The sequence below is a fragment of the Ursus americanus genome, chromosome 4 (assembly GCF_024610735.1).
Source record: "Ursus americanus isolate L20-20 chromosome 4, mUrsAme1.1.p, whole genome shotgun sequence".
In the NCBI taxonomy this organism is placed as follows: domain Eukaryota; kingdom Metazoa; phylum Chordata; class Mammalia; order Carnivora; family Ursidae; genus Ursus; species Ursus americanus.
In genome coordinates, this window is record NC_142130.1 from 33,817,222 (window position 1) to 33,841,486 (window position 24,265).

The following is a 24,265-nucleotide window of genomic DNA, read 5'->3' on the forward strand; positions in this document are numbered from 1 at the left end:
CAACTGAACAACTTAAGGACAAAATTGTTTCTTCTTCAGTACATGAAGTCTAGTACATAGTGTATTTAGAACAACCTGGTAGAAAATGAAATTCTCTTACTTTTTGGCCTCTGTGATCCTCCATGTTTCTGTTTTTCTAACACTTGCCCCCCCTCTCAGCATCACTGGCTGAAAAAAGAAGGTGTCTCTGGTGTTCAGATATATGCGGGATGGTGGAGCTAATCTTTTGAACAAGGAGCACAAGTAGGAAGAGTGAGCAGAAGAACAGAGCGAGGTAAGTTGAGGCATCATTAGGCCACAGGCATTTTGAATACAGTGGGTTCAAAGCGTAGACAAGATTTTGAAAGAAAGTCTTGAGGGAACCACATGGAAAAAACAGTATCCCAAAGTGTTCGGTTTACAAGGGGTCACAGGTTTTATCTGGACAAGACTTCTACATCACCATCATCGCCATCATCGTCATACCAATATTGACTGATAACCTACTATGTACCAGGCACAACTCCAACTGACTTTACAACTGACTCATTGGATCCTCACAACAACCTCAGAAGGTAGCTATTATTTCCATTTTATGAGTGAAGAAACTGAAGACCAGAGAAGTAAATTCCCTACGGCCACAGAGCTAGCAAATATTCCTCTGTGAATTCAGCATCCGCTTGAACACTCTTCAACCTAACCCCCAGTGCATCCCATCTCCCTGAGCCATGTCCTACCTCTCCCTCTAACTGCACTCCCCTGGACGGTCCTGCCTCCTAGACCAACACAAATCAATTCTAGCCTTCTCTCTCCAAAGCAGCCTTTCCAATATCTAAAGGCAGCAATTGTACGTCCCTTAAGGCTCTCCTTCTCCAGTATAAACAGCCCTGATTCACTCAACTATTTCCAATGAAACATTTCCAATGAGCCTGGGGTCCCTCACCATCCCAGCTCAGTGACTCACATATGCTAGGGACCGAAAGATGTTGGTCAAATCAGCAGAGTAGAACCGGTGACTTTCCCTTATCATCCTATGTTGAGCAAATGTGTTCTACAACCCCAGCACCTTTTTTTTCACCAAGTAAAGCAGAGTCCAAAGGCAGAAATGGGCCATAATCTGCTACAGGCACAGCTGGCTGGCCACACGTCATGCACACATTCCCATGGAGTGCTAAAGAGTCTGCATTTCCGAGTCCCTCCCTCTTACTCAGGTCTTAAGTCTGTTTCTACCTCTCCCTCCTTCTTCTCTTCCCCCCAGCCCCCCTCCCCCCACTGTCCTGCCTCCAGAGGCAGTGCTGAGAAGAGGGCCCCCCCACTCACCATGGAGTTCATGGCAAAGTGATTGTGCTGCGTCTGGAGGTCTAGGGCATGCTGGTAGCTCACACCGATCTCTGTATGGCTCTGGAGGAATAACTCCTTGTTGTGGCTTATCCAGTCAAACATCTAGAGAGGACAAGAGGGTACAGAGTAGTCAGAAGGGTCATGGGTCCAACAGTGCAAAACTTTCAGAGCTACTGGAAGGAAAATAGTCTTCCCGCTGGTGCCCAGTGAGAAACAGTCATCATTCTCAGAGATGGGTGGCCCACAGCCCGGTTTCCCAGGAAATCCCCCACTCTTAGCATAAGGGTGCATCATCAGCATCTGTGTTACCCTATAGAGCCTAAGGGAAAAAGAGAAAATGATTAAGAGAATCAGAGAGATGGCAGAAGCAGCTGTTTTTATTATCCCTGCTTCCCCTTCGTAAAAATGTTTAGAAAGCCTCAAAAGGGTCCCATGCTTGCTTCAGGGACAGGTGCTGAGGGCACAACTTGGAGGCGTAATCTATTCCCTACTGCACTAGAAGAAAAGAGAAACCCTTGTTGGAAGCAATGGGCACCCTAACATGCCCTGTACCATATCACACCGCCCAACCATACACACTGTTGAATCTAGACTAAGCCTCCCAATTCCATAGTTTCTGCTATAACCCATCAGGAACCAGGAGGGAGGATTTTAAGGATAGGCTGAGTTCTGGCTGGCACGGTGGGCACTGAGGTATATTCCTCCCCTTAGCTTTGTACCCTGGGGTTTTGTTTGTTTGTTTGTTTGCTTAGGCTTCCACTTCTCTCCAAGGCAGCCCACACACATTAAGGGGAGCTGACCAGAATCCCAATTCCAAGGGAGGGATCACTCTAAGGGCTATCCATCCTCAGGACACCAGATCTAAGCCAATCAGTGTAGGACACTTCCCAGCCAATGGGATTGTCTCAGAAATAGGAATGCTATCTGAGTCAGTACAATAAAACACAGGGGAACGTCTGCCCGGAAGCTTCTGGGAAAACAGAACTCTACTTCTTAGATATAATTTCTCTCCCTCTGATACTGTCATTGTGATCCCAAGCCTCAAACTGTTGCAGGCATTCTGCTGGCAGCTTAAGGGTGAAGCCCATGAGCAGAGAAAGGGTGTAGCCAAAACAATGGCCAGAAACAGGCAGATCTCCGATTGAGCTCTGCCTGACCTCTGCCTTGTCTCTGGACTTCCCTAGTACCTGAGCCAAGAAATCCTCTTTATCATTCAGGTACAGTCAAGTGATATAACCAGGAAAGGTCTGAAGCCTTTGGAAAAGAGGGCTCTTCTACTTGAACTGAAGCCCCAGAGTTGGGATGGCCTCGGCTGCAGAGTAGAGCATGGAGGAGCTGAGCGCAGGTGCAGGCTAAGACGCTGCAAAGATGGCGCCAGCCTTCCTGGAGGCAGAGCCCCAGACTCATGTATTAGTCCCCTTTGAACAGCAAAGGGGCTTTACTTTTTCAGTTATGGTCAACCAACATTTGCAGGACACTTACTATGTGCCAGGCACTGTCCAAGGCAACGGAAAAGCAAAAGTGACTAACGTGGTTCTTGAGCTTAAGTGGTTTAAAGACCAGCGTGGAAAGCAGACAAGGACTCAAATGTAATGTTAGAACAACTTGGCATAGGACTTGAATAAAATCACGACTTGAAAAAAACATCTATCAAGATAAAGTCCCATATGTTCTACCAAGCTAGCACCCACCCTTAATAGGGTGGAGGAAAAGCAGAAAAGACTTCCCAGAGGAGGTGTCTATCTGAGCTGAGCCCAGCTCAGGCAGGAATTAGCCACTTGGAGATGAGAGGGATGTGAGCTCCAGGCAATGGGGAGACCAGAGAAGTAGGTCTCCCCATTGCACACGTGGGTGCAGCCCGTGTGTGGAGGCCTCTGAAAGCATCCCAACCGTGCCTCTGAAGTCTGATGTGAGGAGAAGATGGGGCTGGAGAGGTAGCCGGGACAGCTGACCACGGAGTGCCCTGGAGGTAGGCTTTAGGAAACCTGGACTATATTCTGTGGGCAGCAAGTGGCGCGGAAGGTTTTAAGCCAAGCAGTGAAGTGTGATGTAAGCTTTGATCGCAGTGTGGGTTGTGGACAGGAGGGGCAGAGAGAAGAGTTAGGAGCTGTCGCAGTAATCCCGGTGAGGAAGGCAATGAGAACCTGAAAGCCTGACTCAGGGGCATGACAGGGGAGTCTACAAAGCGGGCAGGCTTGAGAGCTCCCAGGAAAGGGATGACGACAACTCACAATTGTTTGGGGAGGGAGGGCGAGGAAAGCTAAGGAAAAGCCAGGTGTCTGGCATGCACCCTGGGTTCTCGTAGGAAAGTTGCCACCACAGTTGCTACCTAAAGAGGCGGGTAAGAAGCTGGGATGGGAGGCAGGAGATAGTGAGTTCTGTTTTAGATGTGCCAAGTTTGAGAAGCTTACGAGAGTTTCAAGCAGAGGTGCACTGTGGGCAGTGAGACTGACGTGTCTGGAGGTCAGGAGAGAGACATCAAGGCTGTGACAACTTACACTTAAGTATAAACCCATCACCTTCTGAAGGCAAACATGCATGATTTGGAAGTGATTCTCACTTTTGAATTACCCACATCACTCCCAGCCACCTATCAGGATAATAAAGAAAGGATGGAAGTATCACCCTTGACTTTCGCGTATCCGTGGATGTTTCCAGCTGGGGGCTCCTGCAGAGGCCGGGGCAACACCTGCTGTGAGCATTACCCTGTATCTCCAGCTGCAGTCAGTCCCACAGGGACTCCCCCGCCCCCCAATCATTATCAAGGACAAAAAAAAAAGACAAGTGCCCCAGGAGTGTAGAAGAATCTTATTCTGTAATTTTTTATCTTTAAAATTCTGTTTCTCAACCCCATTTTAAAATAATTTCTCATCTCTTTTCTTTATTGACAAAAGAATCAATAAAGTTAATGAAAATCTGAAATGCCTGAGTCTGTGGAACTTGTGATGAAAAGCCCTCACTCCATATACTTTCTTGGATATCCCAGTGGCCGAAAAGTGACCTTCCCTGTATTTTCTGTCTCACGACTAGCTAGATATGCAGATCAGCAGTGGAGTTAGAGCTAGCCCCAGAATGATGAGATGGCCTGGTGCCAGCTCCGGGCTGGGCTACAGAGCAGGAATTGCTGGACAGGGGCCGGTTGAGCGGGAAGTAAGAGAAGAGAGCTAAAGGACAGGCAGGAGGAGGGGGCACTGGAGGAACTGCACACCTCTTTGAATGAGCTTCTCACACAATAGCAGAGCCCAGGCCATTCAGCCAGATTCTGCCTCCACCTTGGAGCATACCAGCAGCTCTCCAAGGGCCAGGGATTCTGGGAAAATCCACTGTGCTGGAGGCAGCACTCCATAGAGGTGACACATATCTCAGGAAGAAAGACAAAGACCTACGCTGGGAACCAGACGATCCCATGTAATATCAGAAACCAGAGTCTCTCCAAGGTGCCTATTTCCTAAGAGAGAGTCTCAAGTCTTCTCTGGGCCTGAGCCTACTGCCTACTGGTATAAGACTCACACCCTTGCGAGCCTGGCCGTCTGCAAGGGTCACAGTCATTTCTGTTGCATTCAGTGCATCTGGCTGTGGAGAGAATGGGTGTACATACGTGCACACGTGCATATGTGTGTGCACTCATGTGCATGTGTGCACCGAGCACGATGAGGTCTAGGCTGGCTCCAGGCTTGGTTCTGTCACTAACTTCCTATGAGACTGTGGGCAAGTCTCATTTCTGGGTTTCTCCTCATTTGCAAGGGCTAAGTGGTTCCCAGAAAGGAGGTAAGCTCCTGGTTTAGATTCAAGCCCAATTTGGAAACTTATGAAATATATTTTTTTCATTCAGAATAAAATAGTTTTAATGAGTCTCCTGGATCAGAAAGTATGTATATTCATTGCTGCAACTTACATTTCTGACTTCTGGAGAAAAGAATGACAGTGAGAAAACTGGCATTATTTGACAGCCAGAGAAAGGTAATTTCTAGTCTCAGCCCTGACATTTGTCTGGTGTGTTAGAGGTCAAAATGTCTGTCAGTGCAAAAAGCATGTGTCTTGGCTCTTGGCACTGATGCAGTAAAGAATTAGAGATCGGTGTCCAAAGTGAAAGCAGAAAACTGTTTTATTAAAGCAACAGTACACCCTCTAGGGGAGAGCAGGCAAGGTTCTGCGAGGTGGAACCAGCCCATAGGTGGTTTTGGGATTGGATATTTAGTGGGTTTTTCTCCCCTGGGAGGAGTGGTGATGTACAGTGGGGTGATCTCTAAGAGAGGCTGTTTCCAATCGTTTGGGGGACTTCTCTCACAGGCTGGGAGGGGAAGTTTTTGACCCTCTAAGGTTTGTACCAGAACCTTCAAGGCAAACTTGAAGCCCCATTGTTGGGCTGTAACCGCAATGCAAATGTATTATAATGAGTCTAGGGGTTACCCTGGGGCAGAGGTGGAGGAGGAGAGCATGCTCTACACCCTGGCTCTTGATCTGTCAGCCCCGAGGTCTTGGAAGCCACAAGGTCAGGATGTCGTGCCCCCAGGCTTCTAATGTGTACCCTATTTATTATCGTCCTTGCCTCCAGTTCAGGTCTAACTGTCTACTCTATTACGCCCCCCTTAAGGACTTGGGAATCTGAAATCTTTCAGGTCAAGGGATGATGGTTCCTCGGGCATTCCTTCCACTGATCAAATGTAGCTTCTACCTAACGTGTCCATTCAAACACTTCATTTCATCGCGTCCATCAGGACTATTTTGGGAAACAGACAGAGAAATGAAGCCCAGGGTCTAGAATTCTATTCAGTCCACTCAATGCACATTCACTGAGCGCCTGTTGAGTCAGGCTCTTGGGACACTGCCCTGCTTCCTGCACACAGCTGTAGGACCCCTTCTGCCTGGGCTCCCCTGGGCAGTTACCCCCCAGAAGGCAGCCACCAGGGCCTGTGAGGCTCCAGATGAGGTAACGTGCTATCCTTCACACAGGGGACATTCATTATTCATTCTGCTCCTCTCCCCTCACCCCTGCCCCACCAGGGCCTGGGGACAGCTGATTCAAACAGCTCCACTACTCTCGATAAAAACACTTCTGGAGTGAAATGAATGCATGAGTGAATTGGCCACAGGCTCTGGGGTTGCTAATCCCCACACAAGCTGGCCCTTTCTAAGCTCCCTTCCAGCCAGGTCATTTAATGATTTGATCTATTTGAATTGGGCTCTCTGGAAGACACTTGAACTAGACTGACCCAAAGAGCTAAAGAAAAAAACAAAAAAAACTAAAGAAAATATCTCCACAGTAGTTTCAAACATTTTCATCTGTCTTTTCTTTTTTTTGATAAGCTACAAATGGTAGGTTCAACAAAATGTAATATAACAACTAAATTCCTCCAAGAGGAAAGTTCATGTCTAAATAATGAAATTTTATCTCTTTGTTTAGAAACTAACATAGTTCTGTCTCATTAAGAAGATAGATGTTACACGTAAGCTACTTGGGTTTTTATTTTTTTTCTTTTTCATGTTTTGCTTTTAACTAAACTAAGTGATTTTTTTTAATGCTGGCTAAAATTCAGTGAAAATATAAAAATCTGGTTCTCAATAGATAATAAATGATAAAAAGAATCTATTTAAATGCAAATTAGGAAAATAAACAGAAACCTTTCTCCCCTTTCCTTACAAAGATAGGGATGGCTAAAAGGTTATTATTGTTCTGTTTTTAATGAAGCATAAACTATTTCATAGAGCAAAGAAATTAAATAAGGATCTTGGGCTTATTTTCCTTCATTTGCCAAATTTAGCAATGGCATCTGACTTAGAGTTTTAACTTTCAAACCACCTTGCCACCTACTGTTAGCATCTTATACTGTCTGCAATTATAGATTATATTGGTTTTAAAGCTGCTCATACTCCGCTTTGATAAGTTAAGAGGACAGAAGGCAACCAATGGATTTTCTTCGCCTAAATATGCACATTCCACTGTCACCTGTGTCTCCTTGATCCTGCTTGTACACGGGAGTGACCCAGCCATAAAATCTTCTGCCGTAAACGGTGCTGACAACACCTTGCTGGTGAACCTTGCACCATTTGGGACATGTGGTGTGTGGTCAATTCAACAACAAGCTTTTATGTATGTTACAGTACAAAGAACAGAGCCTCCAAATCTTGCGTCTAGTACAAATTCAGTTGTATAAACTTTGACAAGGTAGCTGATTGGTCTCAGCTTCCATTTCCTTATCTGCAAAATGGGATAACAATTTACACTATTTGGACCTTAGGGTAATAGTGAGATTCAAATAGGATAATGGAGAGTTTTCAAAATCCATACAGTGAACATATTCTAATACATATTTTTCCCTAATGTTTTCATTTAGAGCACAAAACAGATGAAAGGTATGGATTTAAAATTGCAGTAAGTTCACCTTACCGCAAAATCACTGTGGGCTGATAGGAATCACACCTGCAAAATCACTGTGGGCTAATAGGAATCACACCTGCACCTCATATACAAACACATTCCCAGCCCACCCTCCCCAAGATGCATCCCCACAGCCACCACAGGGCGACGCACAGACACGGCCCAGAGACACCTGTGCATCCTCCCACCCCTCCACCTTCACATACTCAGAGGGGCGCTGGGGGTGCCCTTGCCCACACAGGACACCCTCTCAGAGTTAGGCTTGAGGGCACCAGTGCCTTCCTGCCCTACCAGCATGGTCCGACCAGGACCTCAATCTCTCCTGCCTTGCTTCCAGACCCGCCCTTCCCCATCCTCTCTCCCTTGCCCAACTCTTTCACTATTAGACTCAGTCCCTTTGCCTCTTCACGGTTTTTCACTCAGGAGAGACTCCTATTAAAATGCATTACTCCTGCAGCCCTGGATTTAGTTTATTGTGGATACAGAAACAGCTCAGTGAGAAAGCAAGACCCTTTGTGAGCATGACCCAGGGGTGAGATACAAACTGAGATGGCAGGGTAGCCCAGGTCAAGAGAGGTGGAAAGGGAGAGGGAATGAGAAGTGCAAGGGAACTGAAGACTAATTTCTTCACCTTAGGGTCCTGCAATCACATGAACTCTAACTGATGCTGTGGAATAAATTCTCATGCAAACAGGGCAACATGCAGACCCCAGGACCCTTAAGACCCTTCAACCCTGGTTTGCAATGATCTGCTCTCCTAGGATTACAAGCTCTCCTAAAGGAAAAAAGGAGAAAAAATAAAGGTCCCCAAGCATGGACCTAGTTTCTAGGTTCCTAGAATTCCTCCCTGGAGAGAGTTCAACACCTTGCCTCATCTGTATCTGCAAGGCTCGCAGGTCATGGGCATTCAGGGCTCTGAGAGACCATCTTTACACCGGTAAGGGGCAGGCAGTTAGGACTTGTGCCCGATAGACTGTAGGTGTCGATAAATATCTACTGAGGGAGAGGAGGTGCTCTGGCTCCGCCTGATTTCCTGTAGGTCTCTGGCATGTTGGCTGGTATACTTGAATATGTTGTATAGAAGACAAGCAATTTTTATCTTTCACCATAAATCCAGCTGCTCTAGGGAAGATGTCTCAGCTGTTACCTGGGAGACCCTATCACTGAATCAGCCAGGATGCCCAACAATTTCACGACCAGGCTCTATCTCTAACCCGTAGACATGCTATCAATCCCCTAGCACATTTCTTAAACTTTCCATACTCTAAATTCCCAAATTCCCAAGTCTCAGATCTAGCATTCTAACATGTTGCTCACATCTAGAAGAGTCCCAGTTTCTCTATAAAAATCCCACTGCGAGCAAGGAGTGAACAAAAACTCTTTCCCTTTCTGCAGGACAATCTGACCTTCATTTACCATCCGCATTCTGTTTCCCTACAGGGAAAGACAGGATGTGACCACATGTAACTAAGTCATGCTGTCTACTGTAAGAACAACCACCATGACTGGTCAACTCTTTCTGGTCTGGAAGGACGATGAATGAACTTGGAATACCTGATGGGGACACCATACCGTGGGCTTCCCTGAGTTTGATAACTCCTGTAACTGGCACGTCCATTGCAGGGGTCCTGGAAGCTGTGCCAATGAAGTTGTTTCAAGAGATACTGGCTCCCGTGGGGCGTGGAGTTTTTAGGCCGGGTCAGCTTCTGCAGCTGCCCGCTGCAGCTCTTGTCTCCTTGCACCTGAGCTGGACTTTTGCCAAGACTGTCCTGTTGGTAAGCCATGGCTCCTATAGTATATAGTCCTGACTAGATGAGTGCGAAATGTCGCCCACAGTGGTGGTCCTGCAGTCAGAGTTGTGTGGTGGAGTCTAAGGAGGCTCCCTGTAGGTGTTGCCTCTGTATTTCAGAGCCAAACTATATGAACAACAGTACTATGCCTCTTCTTGTCTTGCTTTTCTCCATCTTCTTCTCTCATTCTCAATTTCTCTCAGCGACAGAGCAATGATAGTGGTAACAACAACAGTGATAGCCACTAACATTTGTTGAAGGCTCGCTATGTGCTAGGCACTATGCTAACTCATTTAGTCCTCTTAAAATCATAATTATCTCCCAGATATTAACCCCCAATATTATCATTTCCATTTTACAGTCTGGGCTCAGAGAGGTTAATTCGTTTTGCCAAAGCCACACAGCTGATGAGTGGCAGAGCTGAGATTCAAACTCAGGAGGCCAGGTTCCAGTGCTGATGCTCTTAACCCTGTTGCTCCACCTTCCAGTGTGCTCAGAGCTTCCCTCCGGCTCTTTCCTGTCACCACCAGACTGCTAGAAGTACATTCTGCCTCTGCTGCCTTTGTTTCCCCTCCATCCACTTCCTCCCTAACTCCTTGTAATAGGCCCTGCCTTTACTACTTCCGTAAGTCTGCACCCATGGGGAAAACCAGCCATTCCCGCCCTTCTGAGTTCCTCCTTCCGCCACTCCTTCCCTTTGGTCTCTCATCACAACCTGACGTGGATCTTCCTGAAACTCCCTTTCTCTGGCCCCTGCACCAGGTCATTTTCAGAGGCAGGCCACAGGGCTGCAGACATGCCTTGCTTCCCCTTCTGCTGTCACACACCTCCACCCCCCGCAGAATTCTCCCCAGAGTGCCAGTGCTTCCACACTCACACTCTTCCCTGACATCTCACGTCTCCGCACAACAAAAACAATAGAGACACTCTCGCTTTGAAAGCTGACCAGTTGTCCAGTCCTACACTGATCTATCCAAACTTGCCTCCCTCTCCACTCGCTGCCTCTTCACAACCTCCTTTCACGTGCCTCACACCTTTACTGCGATGGTCTCACGACTTACCCCTCAGCCCTCTGCCTTTTATTCACCAGGCTCTGCCCACCTGAAGATCCATCCAGGCTCACAGCTTCAACAACATGAGTAGTGTTCCCCATTTCATACGCCAAGCTGCACTTGAGGTACTGCACCAAGTACCTGAGTGGATGACCTCATGTATTCCTTATAATAAGGCTAACACAAAGTATGGTTACGCCATCTTAAACATGCTCAAAAGTCAGTACGAAGAGTTGAAGCAAACTGCCAAAGATCCCACAGCCTGTACGTGATGGGGATGAGTTTAGAATCCAGTGTCCATCTGAACTGAAATCCCACACAATTTCCTCTGTTCCAGGGTTCCCTCTACGCACGACTTCCCAGGTAACTGACAATACTAAGTGTGTGCCGGGCTCTGCACCACGGACCCCATAGCATCGTCTCCGTATTCAGCCCTGGGAGCTAGTGGACGCCATCAGCACCACCTTTTTGTAGTTACGGAAACAGATAAACAACTTGGCCAGAGTCACATAATGCAAACTCAAATGGCATACTGAAGACTCAAATCTAGGTCTGCACGACTCCAAAGTCCATGCTTTTAAACCACTATCAAATTGTCTCCCAAATATACACTCAAATTTCAGACTATTCCTAGCGACTCAACTCAATCTGAATATTCCCTTGTTTGTTCTACAGCATCTCCCACTACTGTGCCTTTTCTATGGAAACTTTTACCCTCTTCTGACTTCCCACATCTTCACTCCATTCCCCAGATCCCATTCATTCTTTCTTCCCTCAGATAACTCTGAAATATGCCCTTTATTTTCCACTCCTCCTGCTACTCAGCCCCCAGCCCCTCCTGCCTGTATTACTGCAATCACTTCCATACTGGTCTCCTCGGACTCCAGTTTCTCCCTTATACCAACACTATCTGCCCCCACTGGGTTCCCTGCTCCAATATACTGCTTTCACCATGTCGTTCCCCCAGGCAAAGCACACGTGCGCGTGCACACACACAGTTATCGCTGCTGTCATCTACAATGCAAACAAAATCCAGTCTTCTTGTCCTGTCATTCAAGGCACTCCCTCCCTCCTCAATGGGTCCAAATCTGCCTTTCCCTATTATTTCATACCACTGTCCTGCAGGCTTTCCAGCCATATGCTATTCACTGCCATGCAAAAACATCACCCCATGCTCATTGCCACCCCCATATTTGTGCTCACATCTTTCCCCCTATGAAATGCTCCACACCCAAATATCCAAATTATTCCCATCTTCCAAAATGCAATTAAAGTGTCATCTCCTCATAATGCCTTCTTTGACCAACTAAGCCCATACTGATTTCTTTTTCCTCCAAACTCACTGCTCCAGTGTCTACCGCAGGAGTTCACAAACCTAGCCTTCATTCAGAACTATCTGAAATGTTCTTGTAAAAAATATAGCTTCCTATGCTTTACTCTTAAGATTCTGACTTAGTGGGAGCTCTCTAGGTAATTCTGATGCACCTGCATTTTTATTTAAATGGTTCATGTGGAGACTTAATGCCTATCCACAATAGGGTAGCTGGTATCAGACTTAACCCTACCATCTATAAACTATTTGAAAGCACAGGTCAGTAACCAACATAGACCAATCATCCATGAAGGAAGAGAAGCACACGATGTAAGCCCTCTTTGGAGCAGAGAAATAGGACCTGAGCAGAGAGCAACAGTCTTGATGGGTATAAAAAACAACAACAACAGAGTTTAGCGTTCAGGACTGGTAAGGTGGTTAGAATTTCAGCGATAGGATATTAGGGAAGAGGGAGCTAAGAGAGGGAAACCTAAAAATCTTCATTAAAATTTCCTTCAGGCCTTTGGCAAAATCCTAAGCTGGGTACATGCAAGGAGACTCCAGAAAGTCTAGGAGAGAATGGCTGTGGGAAGTGGAGGAAGCTGAGAGCTGAACAGAAATTTCAGGTTACACGGTGCTGGGGAAATATTGGGAGCTCCAATACAAACAGTGGAAAGAGATTTTGGTGAGCACTCTGGGCACTGAGCTGGGTCCCCAGAAAGACCAGGATATAGGAGAAAGAACCACATCCTAAGAGTAAGGGCTATACGCTAGGATTTATGAAAAGATGGAAGTAGATCTGTCATAGCAAAGCCTAAATCAGGGCTCGATAGGATCAAGATCTGCTAGTAATTTAACTGTATTCCAGAGCAAAACTTAAAGTCTAGAAGAAGGTAACCTAATCTGGAGTCTCTACAATGCATCATCTGCAATTTCCAGTAAACAACTTACCAGCCATATGAAGATGCAGAGAAAAGTGATTGATAACCAAAAAACAAAAGTCAATAAAAACAGACCCAGAGATGACCAGGCTATGAATTAGCAGGTAACACTTTCTTTATTTTTTTTTAAAGACTTTATTTATTTATTTGACAGAGAGAGAGGCAGTGAGAGAGGGAACACAAGCAGGGGGAGAGGGAGAAGCAGGCTCTCCACTGAGCAGGGAGCCCGATGCGGGGCTCGATCCCAGAATGCCAGGATCACCACCTGAGCCGAAGGCAGATGCTTAACGACTGAGCCACCCAGGTGCCAGGTAACACTTTCAAGATAATAATGATTGATATCTTAAAGAGAATAGGAGGGAATGGGACAGAATGAATTAAAAGATGGAACACTGAAAGAGAGTCCAGTTTTCTGTTTCTTCTAGCCAAAAGCATCCAGATATAGTCACATGCTCATGTTGCTTAGTACAATATTTTACTCACTTAGTGAGTACCCACTGTATTCCAGACATTGGATGAGAGACTAATGATAAAAGATCAAGTCAGAGTCCAGTGAAGAAGACAAATGTAATCAACAGTCTGTCAATTTTAAGTGTGAGAAGCACTATGAAAAGTGTCTACCATGGGCTGACCACAGAGGAGCACGTGATCCCACTTGGCAGAGGGAGAGGTATGGAAAAGCATGAACGGCTTCCAGAAGGTGGCAACAGCTGAGCAACACTTGAAAGACAACAGGATTTGGTCAGGTGAAGATGTAGATGGGAAGAGCATCTTAATGAGAGGACAGAACTTGAGTAGAGGCCCTGAGGCTTTAAACATGGATCAGAGAGGAGGTACACAGAGCTCTAGGGCAGGAAGTAAGAGGTACCCAGAAAGGATGATAAAAGAGAAGGGAGGGGCCGGGGCACAAAGGAGCAAAGGTTGAAAGGCAGAGGAACTGCTCTTTGTTTAGTTTGCAGTGGAGAACCACTAAAGGGCAGTAATATGGTCAGATTTGTTTTTAACCCTGACTGGGTGTCTCTACTGAGGTCCCCAGATAGACAGTGATTTACCTCATTGCAAAGAGGAGTCCAAGCCAGCCCTGGTCTCACAGAACAAAACCAACTAGCACATTACAGACTTCTCACCAACTGTGGGTTCTCCGTGCCCACCCCCTCCTTTCCCCCCCCTACACTCCTTGTTCTTATAAACCCTTCAGTGTCTGGGTCAAAGAAGATAAACATAAAGGAGGAAATAAAGAACGTATGATAAGTGCCCAGCACAGTGCAAACACATAATAGATGCTGAATGCATGCTAATCCCTTTCTACTTCCCCTGGGCTTAGACAGGATAAGCTGGCAGTCACAAAAAGTAGTTGCTTTCTGATTAGAGAAACCCAGGCTGCAGAACTTATGCTCAGATCACACACTGCCCTTGAGAATGAGCTGTAGCTCAGCTCTGCCTGGAGAAGCACAGACTCCTGTTAGGCCTTAAAAGGCCACTGTCCTCACTCTTGCCTTCCTCATGCTAAATGAGGGGATGAAAAGTCTCACCAAGTCCACTATTAACATAAATGTTTTCAGACTTTAAATAAGGGTTTGTTTGTTTTTTTGTATGTTTCTTTTCCAGTCTGTTTGCCTGGATGAACCAAGTTCCCTGCAGCACTGGCAATAGACATAGTACCCTCCCTGTGGGGAAGACATGGTCATCCAGGAGCCAGCAAGTCAAGCAGACGAGAAACAGGACCAACCAAGCCAGGAGTCAGCCCAGGCAGCCCTGGGATATTGACTCTGAGTGGCCAAATTCCTTCCATCTGAACCACAGATGCTGATAAAATATTCTCAGCAATGGAGTGAGAAAATGTGCTTTGCTTACTTCCCAAAATGTAGAATTGAAGAGGTCAAACTCTATTTAATCCAAGCTGAGAAAATAGTGCCCAACTTTATCCCAAAGCTAAATTTAGGCATAAACTGAAATCTGGCCCTTGGCAAGTTAATTTAGATGAGCTAATGCTTGTTCCTGGCATACAGGATGCACTCAGTAAATGGTAACTATTATTGTTACTGCAAAAATGGAGCGTCTGCTGGATGTTCTCATCCAGTCCTCCCACGCATCCTAAAATCGGCTGTGCCAATCACTTGCACATCTGGGGAAAAAATTCCACATGGGCTAAGGAGGAGGTGGCCCTCCCTTCAGGGGTCCCTATCTGGCGGAAGGGGGCGGCTGCTGTGCTGAAGTGGCGTGGGCTAGGTGGGCTGGAGCTCCAGCTGAGGAAGAAAGCTGGCACCCCGCCCCTCCCCTTTTCCCTTCTACCCTCTTCCAGCAGCTTCAGTAGTGGGGCCCCGGGGAGGCGAGGGGCGGCATGGGAGCCAGGCTCAGGCATATCCAGGAAGAGAGGCTTGGTCACGCTCCCTGCTCCTAGACCCCACCTGGCAGAGCACACCATGCAGGTACTGAGGAAGAACTTGGGGAATGAAGAGCCCAATCTCTCCTCAAAACCCTGCATTTCTTTAACAATCTTATTCAGAGGACTGCGGAGAATTCCCGTGTTCAGAGAGTGCCAGTGGTCCCTATGAGCGGGCAGAAATGCAATAAAGAGACCACTCATGGTCTAATGCTTTTAGTAGCCTTGACCCCCACTCCTCTCACACTCCTGTGCCTTCAAAGAAATTTACATTTATATTTAATTTAGTCACCCATCCTTCTCCCAAAATGTTTTTGGGATTTCTTTCCCCCCCTCCCACCCCCAATCCTACTGTCTTGATGTGAAGGCCTCGTTGTTCCCTTCTCTCCCTTTCCTCCCCAACATCTAATCGGTCACCTGGTCCCACTCTCCCCAGAGTTCGCCCCTCTCCTTTCCACTCCCACTGCCGCCTCATCTGCTCACACTTGGATTAGTCTAAAAGGACCAGAACCGGGGGCCCTGCCTCCCACTCTCTGTGCACTGCCAGATGAAAGGTGCTAAAGCCCCGTTTCTAGGGGAGGGCCCTGGAGCGGCGTCCCTTGAAACCACTCGGCGGTAGGTGGTGCTCTTGCGTCAGCTCGGAGCTCTCCCGGTTCTGCTCCGTCAGGTGGCCCAGTGAGTGAGGACTATGGCACAGTCCTCTCTTTATGTGGCACTGACTGTGTGCCTCTGGGGAACACCGAAGTATCTAAGACACCAGGCCTGACTTCCAGGAATGTGCGATATATCTGGGGAAAGAGACCTCTCAGTATAAAGCTACAATACGAGTTGGAATAGTCCATTTTCAGGGGGACGGATAAGAGCTATAGGAAGATGTCCAGAGGAGAGAAGGACCACTTCCGAGAGGCAAGAGTGAGTGAAGTCATATTTGAGCAGATCTGCAGCTTGGGTAGGGCTCCAGTAGGCAGAGTGGAAGGGAGGTTGGTATAAACAAAGGCGTGAGAAGGTGGGACTGTGCAAGGCATAGAGCAGGATGTCCTGAAGATGGGGCCTGAATGGCCAAGTCCAGTTTCATTCCCCATTCTAGGCCCTTCCAGTTTGCACCTCTTCCTGACACCTCAGGACAAGGGTCAGCTCCCCGGACAAGACAAGTACCACTCTAAGGTGGGACCAGTCAATCTGCTTGATCTGCACAGAGGAAACCAAACATCCCTTTTTTCTCTGTGCCGAGAAAGAGCATATCTTCTCTCACCACATCAGTAACCATCCTCATAGCAGGGCCTTTCTTGTCCTGGAAAAGGCTCTCTGAGAAAGGCTGGAGGTGAGCTGAAGAGTAAGAGAGTAGAGTTTCTTGGTGAACATGGACTGGGGAACACAGGGGGAAGAGCCTTTCTGGGATTCCGGTAAAGACAGGTTTCCTCCAAGGGAATCAATGCTCCTTTGCATGTTTTACTGTGAGTTTTCTGACTCTAAGATAAGACCACAAAGTTTTGGCTCTGCTTGGGAATGACCTCAGGCAAAGCCATGGGACACAGGGATGGGGCTTTGCCCATGAATATCTCTGACCTGGGCACACCTAACTCTGGATACCAGAAACCTGTCAACTCAGCACTTCCATACCAGAGAAGTCTCTTTATGCATACACGTGAGAAGACATCCTCTTCTACTCACATATGAAACAGAGCTTCACTCCATCTGACTGAGAAAACATAATTCTCTGGATGGGCAAATGCCTTGGAGTTTCAGACTGGCTAACCTGAACTACAAGAAGCAAGTGCACCTACACACATGAAATCTTTTTCTCACTTGTGCAAGTGGGATCGAGTGGGATCAAGGAATCAAGCTGCAGACCCCTCCCCATCCCTTTTTGTATTTGAAAAACTGGTCTCAGGAATGCCAGGTTGATGAGTTTAGAGCCCACATCAAGTGAAAGTATGCCAGAAGAAGTGAAGGGGTTCATCTGAAGCAGGAAAGACTGGGAAGGTCCATGAGGACTGTCTCCAAGTCATCAGAGGGATGCCCTCCAGGAGAAAGAAGAAACTAGTTCTGGGGGACCCTCAGGCAGACCTGGGACCACATGGTGCAAGCTCCAGGAAGACAGATTCTGGCCTGGTGGCAGGAGGCCTTTCTAACAAACGGTGCGTGTAAGGATGAAATAGGCTGCTTTCCTTGACCCAGGCTTCCTTGACCCAGGAAATACTCAGCAGAGTCTAGAGAATGTTTGTCAGTTAGGGAAGTCCTGAGGAAGGGATTGGACCCTCAGACTCAAAGATTTTAGCATTCTAAGATGTTCCTGGCAGGGCCTGAACTGTTCACCAGATTCCAGCTTTCCTCGTGTCCCCTGGTTACTCAAGAAGTGGTGTGACGAGATTTCCGACCCCCTGCTCTAACTCCTGGTAATGCACAGGGCATGGACATCCCCTCCCCAGGGGACCTGAGCACCAGCCTCTCTGGAAAGTGGCTGTTCCCACAATCCACCCTGTACTTCAAGGCTGCTATGCCTTCGCTCATGCTCTTTCTTCTTTAGACACCCCAGCTTCAGCTGAATATTTCCATCTAGCTTGTCTACATAACCATGATAGGTACCTGGACAGACTGTCTCCATGTGGCAGACTGTATCTATGCGGTCAGCGCGCCCTGCTCCAACGTGGTGGGTCCTGACTGTAGCTCATCTGCTAGTTGCCTGGCCCCAGCACAATCGCTGGCACTTGTTTAATTGGCTTATCTTCAGCCACCGTGTCTAAGATCTTGCCATCTGGGCCACATGCTTCCATCTCCCTTCCCTTCCACTGGCAGTAGATCTGGTATCTAGTATGCACTGACCAGTTCCTTCTCAAGACCCCTTCCTGGTTTCTCCACGCACCAGGTACCTACCACCCCTACACACATTGCTGCTGCATGCTGCTCATGGTCTGCTCCAGCACCCTTGCTGTGGATGGGTGTGAGCTCTCTGCCCTCCCTCCCCAGGCCCCAGCAGGCCTCCCCATGCCTCTCTTCCACTCCTGATCCCATCTATGTATGTGGCCCACCTAGAGTCTACCTCCACAAACCCACCGTCTGCTGGCCACCCACTGGACTCTGGGCATGTTAGAGGCTATATACGTATTTTCTTTAATCCATACCCATCCTAAGGCATTTATTAAAATCTACATTTTACTGATAAAGAAATTGCTCACAGAAGGTAAACTGGACACTCTGAGCCATTCAGCTCACAAGGTGCTAGGCTGGGATTCAAATCCTGGTCTCTGATTGCAAAGCCAGCGCTTTTTCTAGGAGCAGTTGCTGGGTGTTCTGGCCTTTTCTCTTTCTGCCCTCCAGGGGAGGCCTGAATCACATGGAGCCCTCCCTTAGCTCCACCCAAAGAAGGAAGCAAGACCACAAAAGGGAAAACAAACAACAGGTTCAGAGAGAATGGAAGCAAAAAGAGTGGGGTGAGTGCAGGCTGGAGGGGGTGCAAGCACGTGGAGGAGAAAGGTCAAGAAGGGGAAAGGAAGGAGAGGGATGCAGGGGAGTAAGGTAGAAGATGAAGGGAAGGAAGCAAGGTACGTTCTGCAAAGTAAAATGCCTTGAAAGAGGCCCCTCCTGTAGAGACTTAATTTGTTTTTCCACTTAATAACTTGTACCTGAATGTCTTTTTGTTCTTCAAAAAAGTGTACTTAAGACATTCCCTCCACTTCCCCTACTGGGGCAGAGCTGACATGTCACCTTTCTTCCTGGGCCGCCACCCACTGTCTCCCCACTACACACTAGGCTCCCCCCCAAACCCTAACTTCTGCCCAGGAAGCAACAGAGACCTGATATCTAACCGGGCTCAAACCACTAGAGTGGGCACTATTTCTGTGCCAGCCTTTTCTTACAAGGTATCTGGAGTCACATCGGTGCTGAGCCTGATTTTCCCTAAGCCTCCCTACATGATTCCCCCTTTCCAGGGCTTGGATGGGAGACAAGGTCCCCAGCACCTAGCAGAGGACCTGGCACATGGGAGAGACTCAATGTCTGCTGACAAATGAGTGAATCAAGATTCTCAGTTACTTCCCTGTGCCTCATACAACATCTGCCTCTGATCAGGACCTTCTCTTTCTAGCTCACCTAACTTGGTGCAAATGGAATCAGTGCGACAACCTGGATTCTGGAAACATTGTTAACATGGTGTTCATATTCTCAGTTCTAAGGGGTCACTCTGGGGTCCACAGTTCTGTAGGGTCCATTCATAAGTAGAGGCCACGTATGTAGGCTAGTCACATGTGGCTGTCTGGTCTCACCCCTTGCAGCCCACGTGGGAGACCTGGGAGGGATCTAAGCACCCCCCACCCTCCCACCCCCCACCTAGAGTTCCTCCCAGTCCTGCCTCTGATCTGCTCTCCATACCCACAGGCCTCCTGCAGGCCCTGTGACCTCCATATACAGTGGGGCTGAAAACACAGGAGTGGGAGAAAAGATGGAAGGAGGAGAAAAACAGATTTGGGAGAGAACACTCACACATGAAGCCTGCAGAACACTGTGACTTGGATTATTTTTGGAATCTAATGTTTCTAATGTTCAAGGGGAGGAAATGAGGAAAAGTAAGTAGAGATTCCCAGGACCAGCAGGCTGGAAATAATACAGGACACTGTGTCCTGTGTTGGGGCGGGATGCAGACACACTTCCTCGCCCTGACCCCAGTCGGGGGGGGGGGGGGGCCGGGGGCGGTGGAGTAGGCCCCAGGAGGAGGAGGCAGGGCAGAGCAAGAGGGCACCAAAGCCTTTCTCTAAAAAAAGCAGTAAATTACAAACTGCCCAGTAAAGATCTTGCCCTCTAGCTGCCCCAAGGTTGCAGCTCTTTGACGCCACCCTCCCAACAAGAAGAGATCAGGGGACTGAACCACAGAGACTTGTCAGCATGCACCCTGGAGGCCTGTCCAGGGCTTGCCCTTTTAGCACAGCAGCGGTCACCCCCACCCTCCATTCCTCCCCAGCCCCTCTGGCCATCTCCTAGGTTGCTGGCTGGCCTGTGTGCCCTTTCTGCTGCAGGGCAAGGTCAGCCTGTGTGTGTGTGTGTGTGTGTGTGTGTGTGTGTGTGTGTGTGTGTGTGTGAGTGTATGTGTGTTGGAAGACGGGGTGGAGCCCTAGCCTCAGGGCGGGGGGCGCAACCCTCCAATGCTGCCCCCCTGAACTCTCTCCCAGGCACACTTCCCAACCTCACCGAGTCTTAGCTCTCCCATCTATGAAATGATGCCCATACTCACACCTGCCTGGCCTGCCACACAAGTAGATGGGAGACCAAACGATGTACCACCAACAGGATGACTCTGGGTGGGTCTCTACTCTGGGACAAAGTTTTCTGTATAAAAGGAAGGGCTGGACCACAAAACCTCTAAGGTCAGGGGTGTGAGAACACTTTAAAAACTGACATTCAAAAAAAAATATTATGTATTATAATTGCTACAATGGCACTTCAGTTTGACAAATGAGTGTGGAGTCACGCTCACTGCTGGCTTGAGGGGTGTGGGGGTTGGAAGTGTGGCGAAGAGAAGCAGCAGGGGCCAGAGTCTGGCAGGCAGGAAAGGCAGAGGGACTTCTCCACAAGTGACCCTACTAGTTCTCATCATTCCAGGCGGCATGAGACTCTGGGTCTTGCTTTGGGCCCTGAGGTATGATCAAAACTGTTTATACCTTGAAGGGAGAGGGCAGGAAATAGCAGTGGATACTTTGCCCAGGGACAGGGCATCCTGGGGATGTCCTGAATTGCTAATGTGGTTAACAGGACAGACAAACAGCAAAACACAATAAGCACGTAACCCTTAGCACAGAGTCCCGCTGCCTGTCACGATGCCTTTCACCCAGTGCGCCCCACAAATGTTTTCTCATGGTAACATGAAAGTCACATTATTTTGTTTGCACAGACCTCCAAGAAAATGAAAACGCATAGATGTGTTTCTTGGACGGACTTTTGGGAGTGTTTCTGGCCCCAAGTTTGCAGGAGAACAAGACAAATACACTCTCAGCTATAATGCAAAGCAGAAGGTGACAAGTGTCTCAGATACAGAAGGTATATGGGGAGGGGACAATCCCATCCCCCTGGAGGAATCACTTTCCTCTGTGACTGTCTTCCCAGAGACCTTTCCCGTGGCAGCTCCCCCAACCTGGACCCATCAGATATGACCCCCATTTGACCTAGTTGCTCTTCTCTGTGCGTCAGCCAAGGGCGTCACAAAACCTAGGGATCTTTGGGGGCTCCTGTGAACGTACATCCTAATTGCCGACTTCTCTCAAAACTCAATTCTTGATTTCGTTTCATTGAGGGATCACGGAAAATTATCTGGAGCAAGTCCATTTGGAAGAGAGCATTGATGACGCTCTGCGTGGTCTTGGCAGGCCTCAGTGACTGAAAAGGAAGGCATGACTGCACCAGCACAGGCGGGGGGAAGCGAAGCCCAGGGCCGGCACCGCCACACACCACCCCATTCAATTCTCATAACAAGCCTGGGCAGCTAGGCAGCAGCTCGGCTTTTTTTTTTTTTTTTTTTTAAAGCAAGACCAGAACCCAACAGATGATGGTTCTATTTGCTGAGAAAAACTTATATTCCATCACGAAACAAGGTGACAACCTTGAAGACAGAAGAGACTGCTGTGGATTTTTGAGGAAAATGAATAGCAAAAAGGCAAAAATTATTACAGAATTGCTGATCTATAAAGAGGCTTAGATGTCATTAGTAGGGCAAGCCTGCAAGAAGGAGGAATGGCAGGCATGTTTGGCTGGGGTGGGTGGGTCTTTATCAAACTTTATCAATCTGGAGATTCTTTTTTTTTTTAAGATTTTATTTATTCATTTGAGAGAGAGATTGAGAGAGAGCATGAGTAGGGGCAGAGGCAGAAGCAGACTCCCCACTGAGCAGGGAGCCCGACGAAAGGCTAGATCCCAGGACCCCGAGATCATGACCTGAGCTGAAGGCAGAAGCTTAACTGACTGAGCCCCCAGGTGCCCCTCAATCTGGAGATTCTGATATGTCCCCTGACAAATCTGATCTCCACCCCACCGCCACCCCGGCTGCTTCCATGACCACACATGTGCCCTGCCACACCACCCCTCCTGTTGAAAGACATTTTCACAAAGAGAAAGCATTGTTCATGAGGACAGCGTGGTGTAGGAGTAGAAGAAAAGTCGTAAGACACTGAGCTAGCCCAAATTCTCCATCTTCATTTTTTAGGGAACATAATTGGAGGTCAAAGATTAAAGCTGTGCCTGAGGTCTCCCAACTGGCAGAGTGGAACCTCAGAACAAATCTGAATCCCCACTCAGCTCTGTTTCAGCCCAGACATGGCACCCTTAGGCGTGAAGAGAATTTCAGCATGCAAGAATGAATATGCAGGAAGGCATTTAGAATTCAATTCTCCAAAGGCAGCTTTCCCATAGGCAGCATGGTATGGCCAGTCCCCTCGAAGCAACTGCAGCGGTCTCCTGTGAGCTCATGCCTTGGTCGCAGGGGAGGTGGGCACCTAAACACCCTCCCAACAGTGGTGCAGAAGGTCTGGGCTGGAGCACGTTCCAAGCACAGCTTTACATGGGAAACCGGCCTGTGCTGCGTAAACCAATAACGAGCACGGTTCCAATGCTGGAAGCCCTGCAGGATGGTCTTGTCCACTCTTAAGGGAATTCTCTCACAAGGAAGTAGGAATATGCTTCTTTCTGGAATGGCTTTGGGCAAGACTAGAGCATGGGCCTCCCCGTAGACATCAGGATTTACTCAGAAGCAGAGTAGGTGAAGGTTTCTGTATCAGTTAAGTCAGTTATACGCTGGAGCACCTCGAGGCCCTTCTTTCCTGCAAAGACTGAGAGACTGTGGGCCTTCCGCAGACTGCAAGGCGGATGGTGTGGCAGCTTCAGTATTTTCTGATACACGTCATTGGCGTTGGCACATTGGTGGGCATCGTGAGGTCACGCTGGCTGTCACCAGGATGACAAGGCTGGGTTCTTCACAGTGTGTGGGAGGTAGACTCTCTGTTCTCAAGGTCTTTTCCAGCTCTGCCATTCTAAGATGGGTCCTAGGCACCCAGGAAATGTGGGGTGGGGGGGGCAGCTAGGAAGGATCCTCCACTGAGCAGCAAGAGGACAAGGAACAAATCTACTTAATGACCTTAATACCACAAACCGCCCTGTACTGGAGAAGAGGCCTCCCTTCTCTCTGGTAGCGGGATGCGACTGCAGGGCAGAAACGTCCATGGCACAGGGTCCATGCAGCTGTGGGGGCGATCAGCCATGACACAGGGCTGCAAAGAGAGCCATACTCTGCATCTTGCTCATGAGGAGCGACCCGCCTGTGGTCTGTGAGCACAGTGGAGGACAGGCCCATGAGCTCCAGACTGGAGAGCACGGGACCAAGGCACAACATATCCAACGTGATGCACTGTGAACTACTTGAATCACCTCTGAGTTGCCCAGTCCTCCCACAGGTTGCTCATTAAGGCTTTCCTATCATTCCTGAACTGCAACATTGCCTCTTCTCAAAAAACGCCCCAATCATGGAGGCTGTGCCTGGGGCGTGGGGAGCACATGGCAGACATAAGTAATAATAACTAGGGGTTTGTGACAGTCCATGTTCCAGGACACAAATTCCAGCCTACTCATCTTTATCCAAGTGCCTTGTTTTGGGCTCATGACAGCTGTTCAACAGAAGTTTATTAAATGAATGGGTGGCCTGCCTTATGAATGATCTGTGGAAGTGTCTGTACTCCCGAAATGTTTGCTTGGCAGAGAAAATGGCTCTCCCCCACCCCACCCCCCACTTCAGAGGTCGGGGAAGGTGGGGAGAGATGGCTTCACTCCCCAAGGCCAGCTGGTAAATGGGGAGCAACACCTATGATTCAAGCCCTGGGAAACAAGCTGCCACCCCACAGGCGCAGCGCACCCCTTCACAAAAACAGTAGCTGGGCGATCACCAGTCTTCTCAATTTGCTGAGAGTTTCCCAGACCTGGAGTTGCACGCCTCCCACAAGCGTCCCACCAGAACGGAGGCTAAGACGTGGCTCATGCAGTAAGTATTTCCTCACGCTCTTGTAGATGTGGCTCCACACACACGAGCCTTACCCCAAACCACCACCCTCCGCGCCCC

The 24,265-nt window shown here is 48.3% G+C and overlaps 1 protein-coding gene across 21 annotated transcripts in view; it reads right to left on the reverse strand.

Annotated features, from left to right (window-relative positions):
* The window catches only part of KALRN (kalirin RhoGEF kinase), a 637,031-nt gene that overhangs the window by 392,356 nt on the left and 220,410 nt on the right, over positions 1-24,265 (reverse strand). For all 21 annotated transcript variants that reach the window (XM_087861563.1, XM_045812696.2, XM_045812695.2 and 18 more), the window contains exon 6: positions 1,300-1,422. In XM_087861563.1, the coding sequence (XP_087717689.1) occupies positions 1,300-1,422 (123 nt within the window). The remainder of the gene's footprint in view (positions 1-1,299; positions 1,423-24,265) is intronic.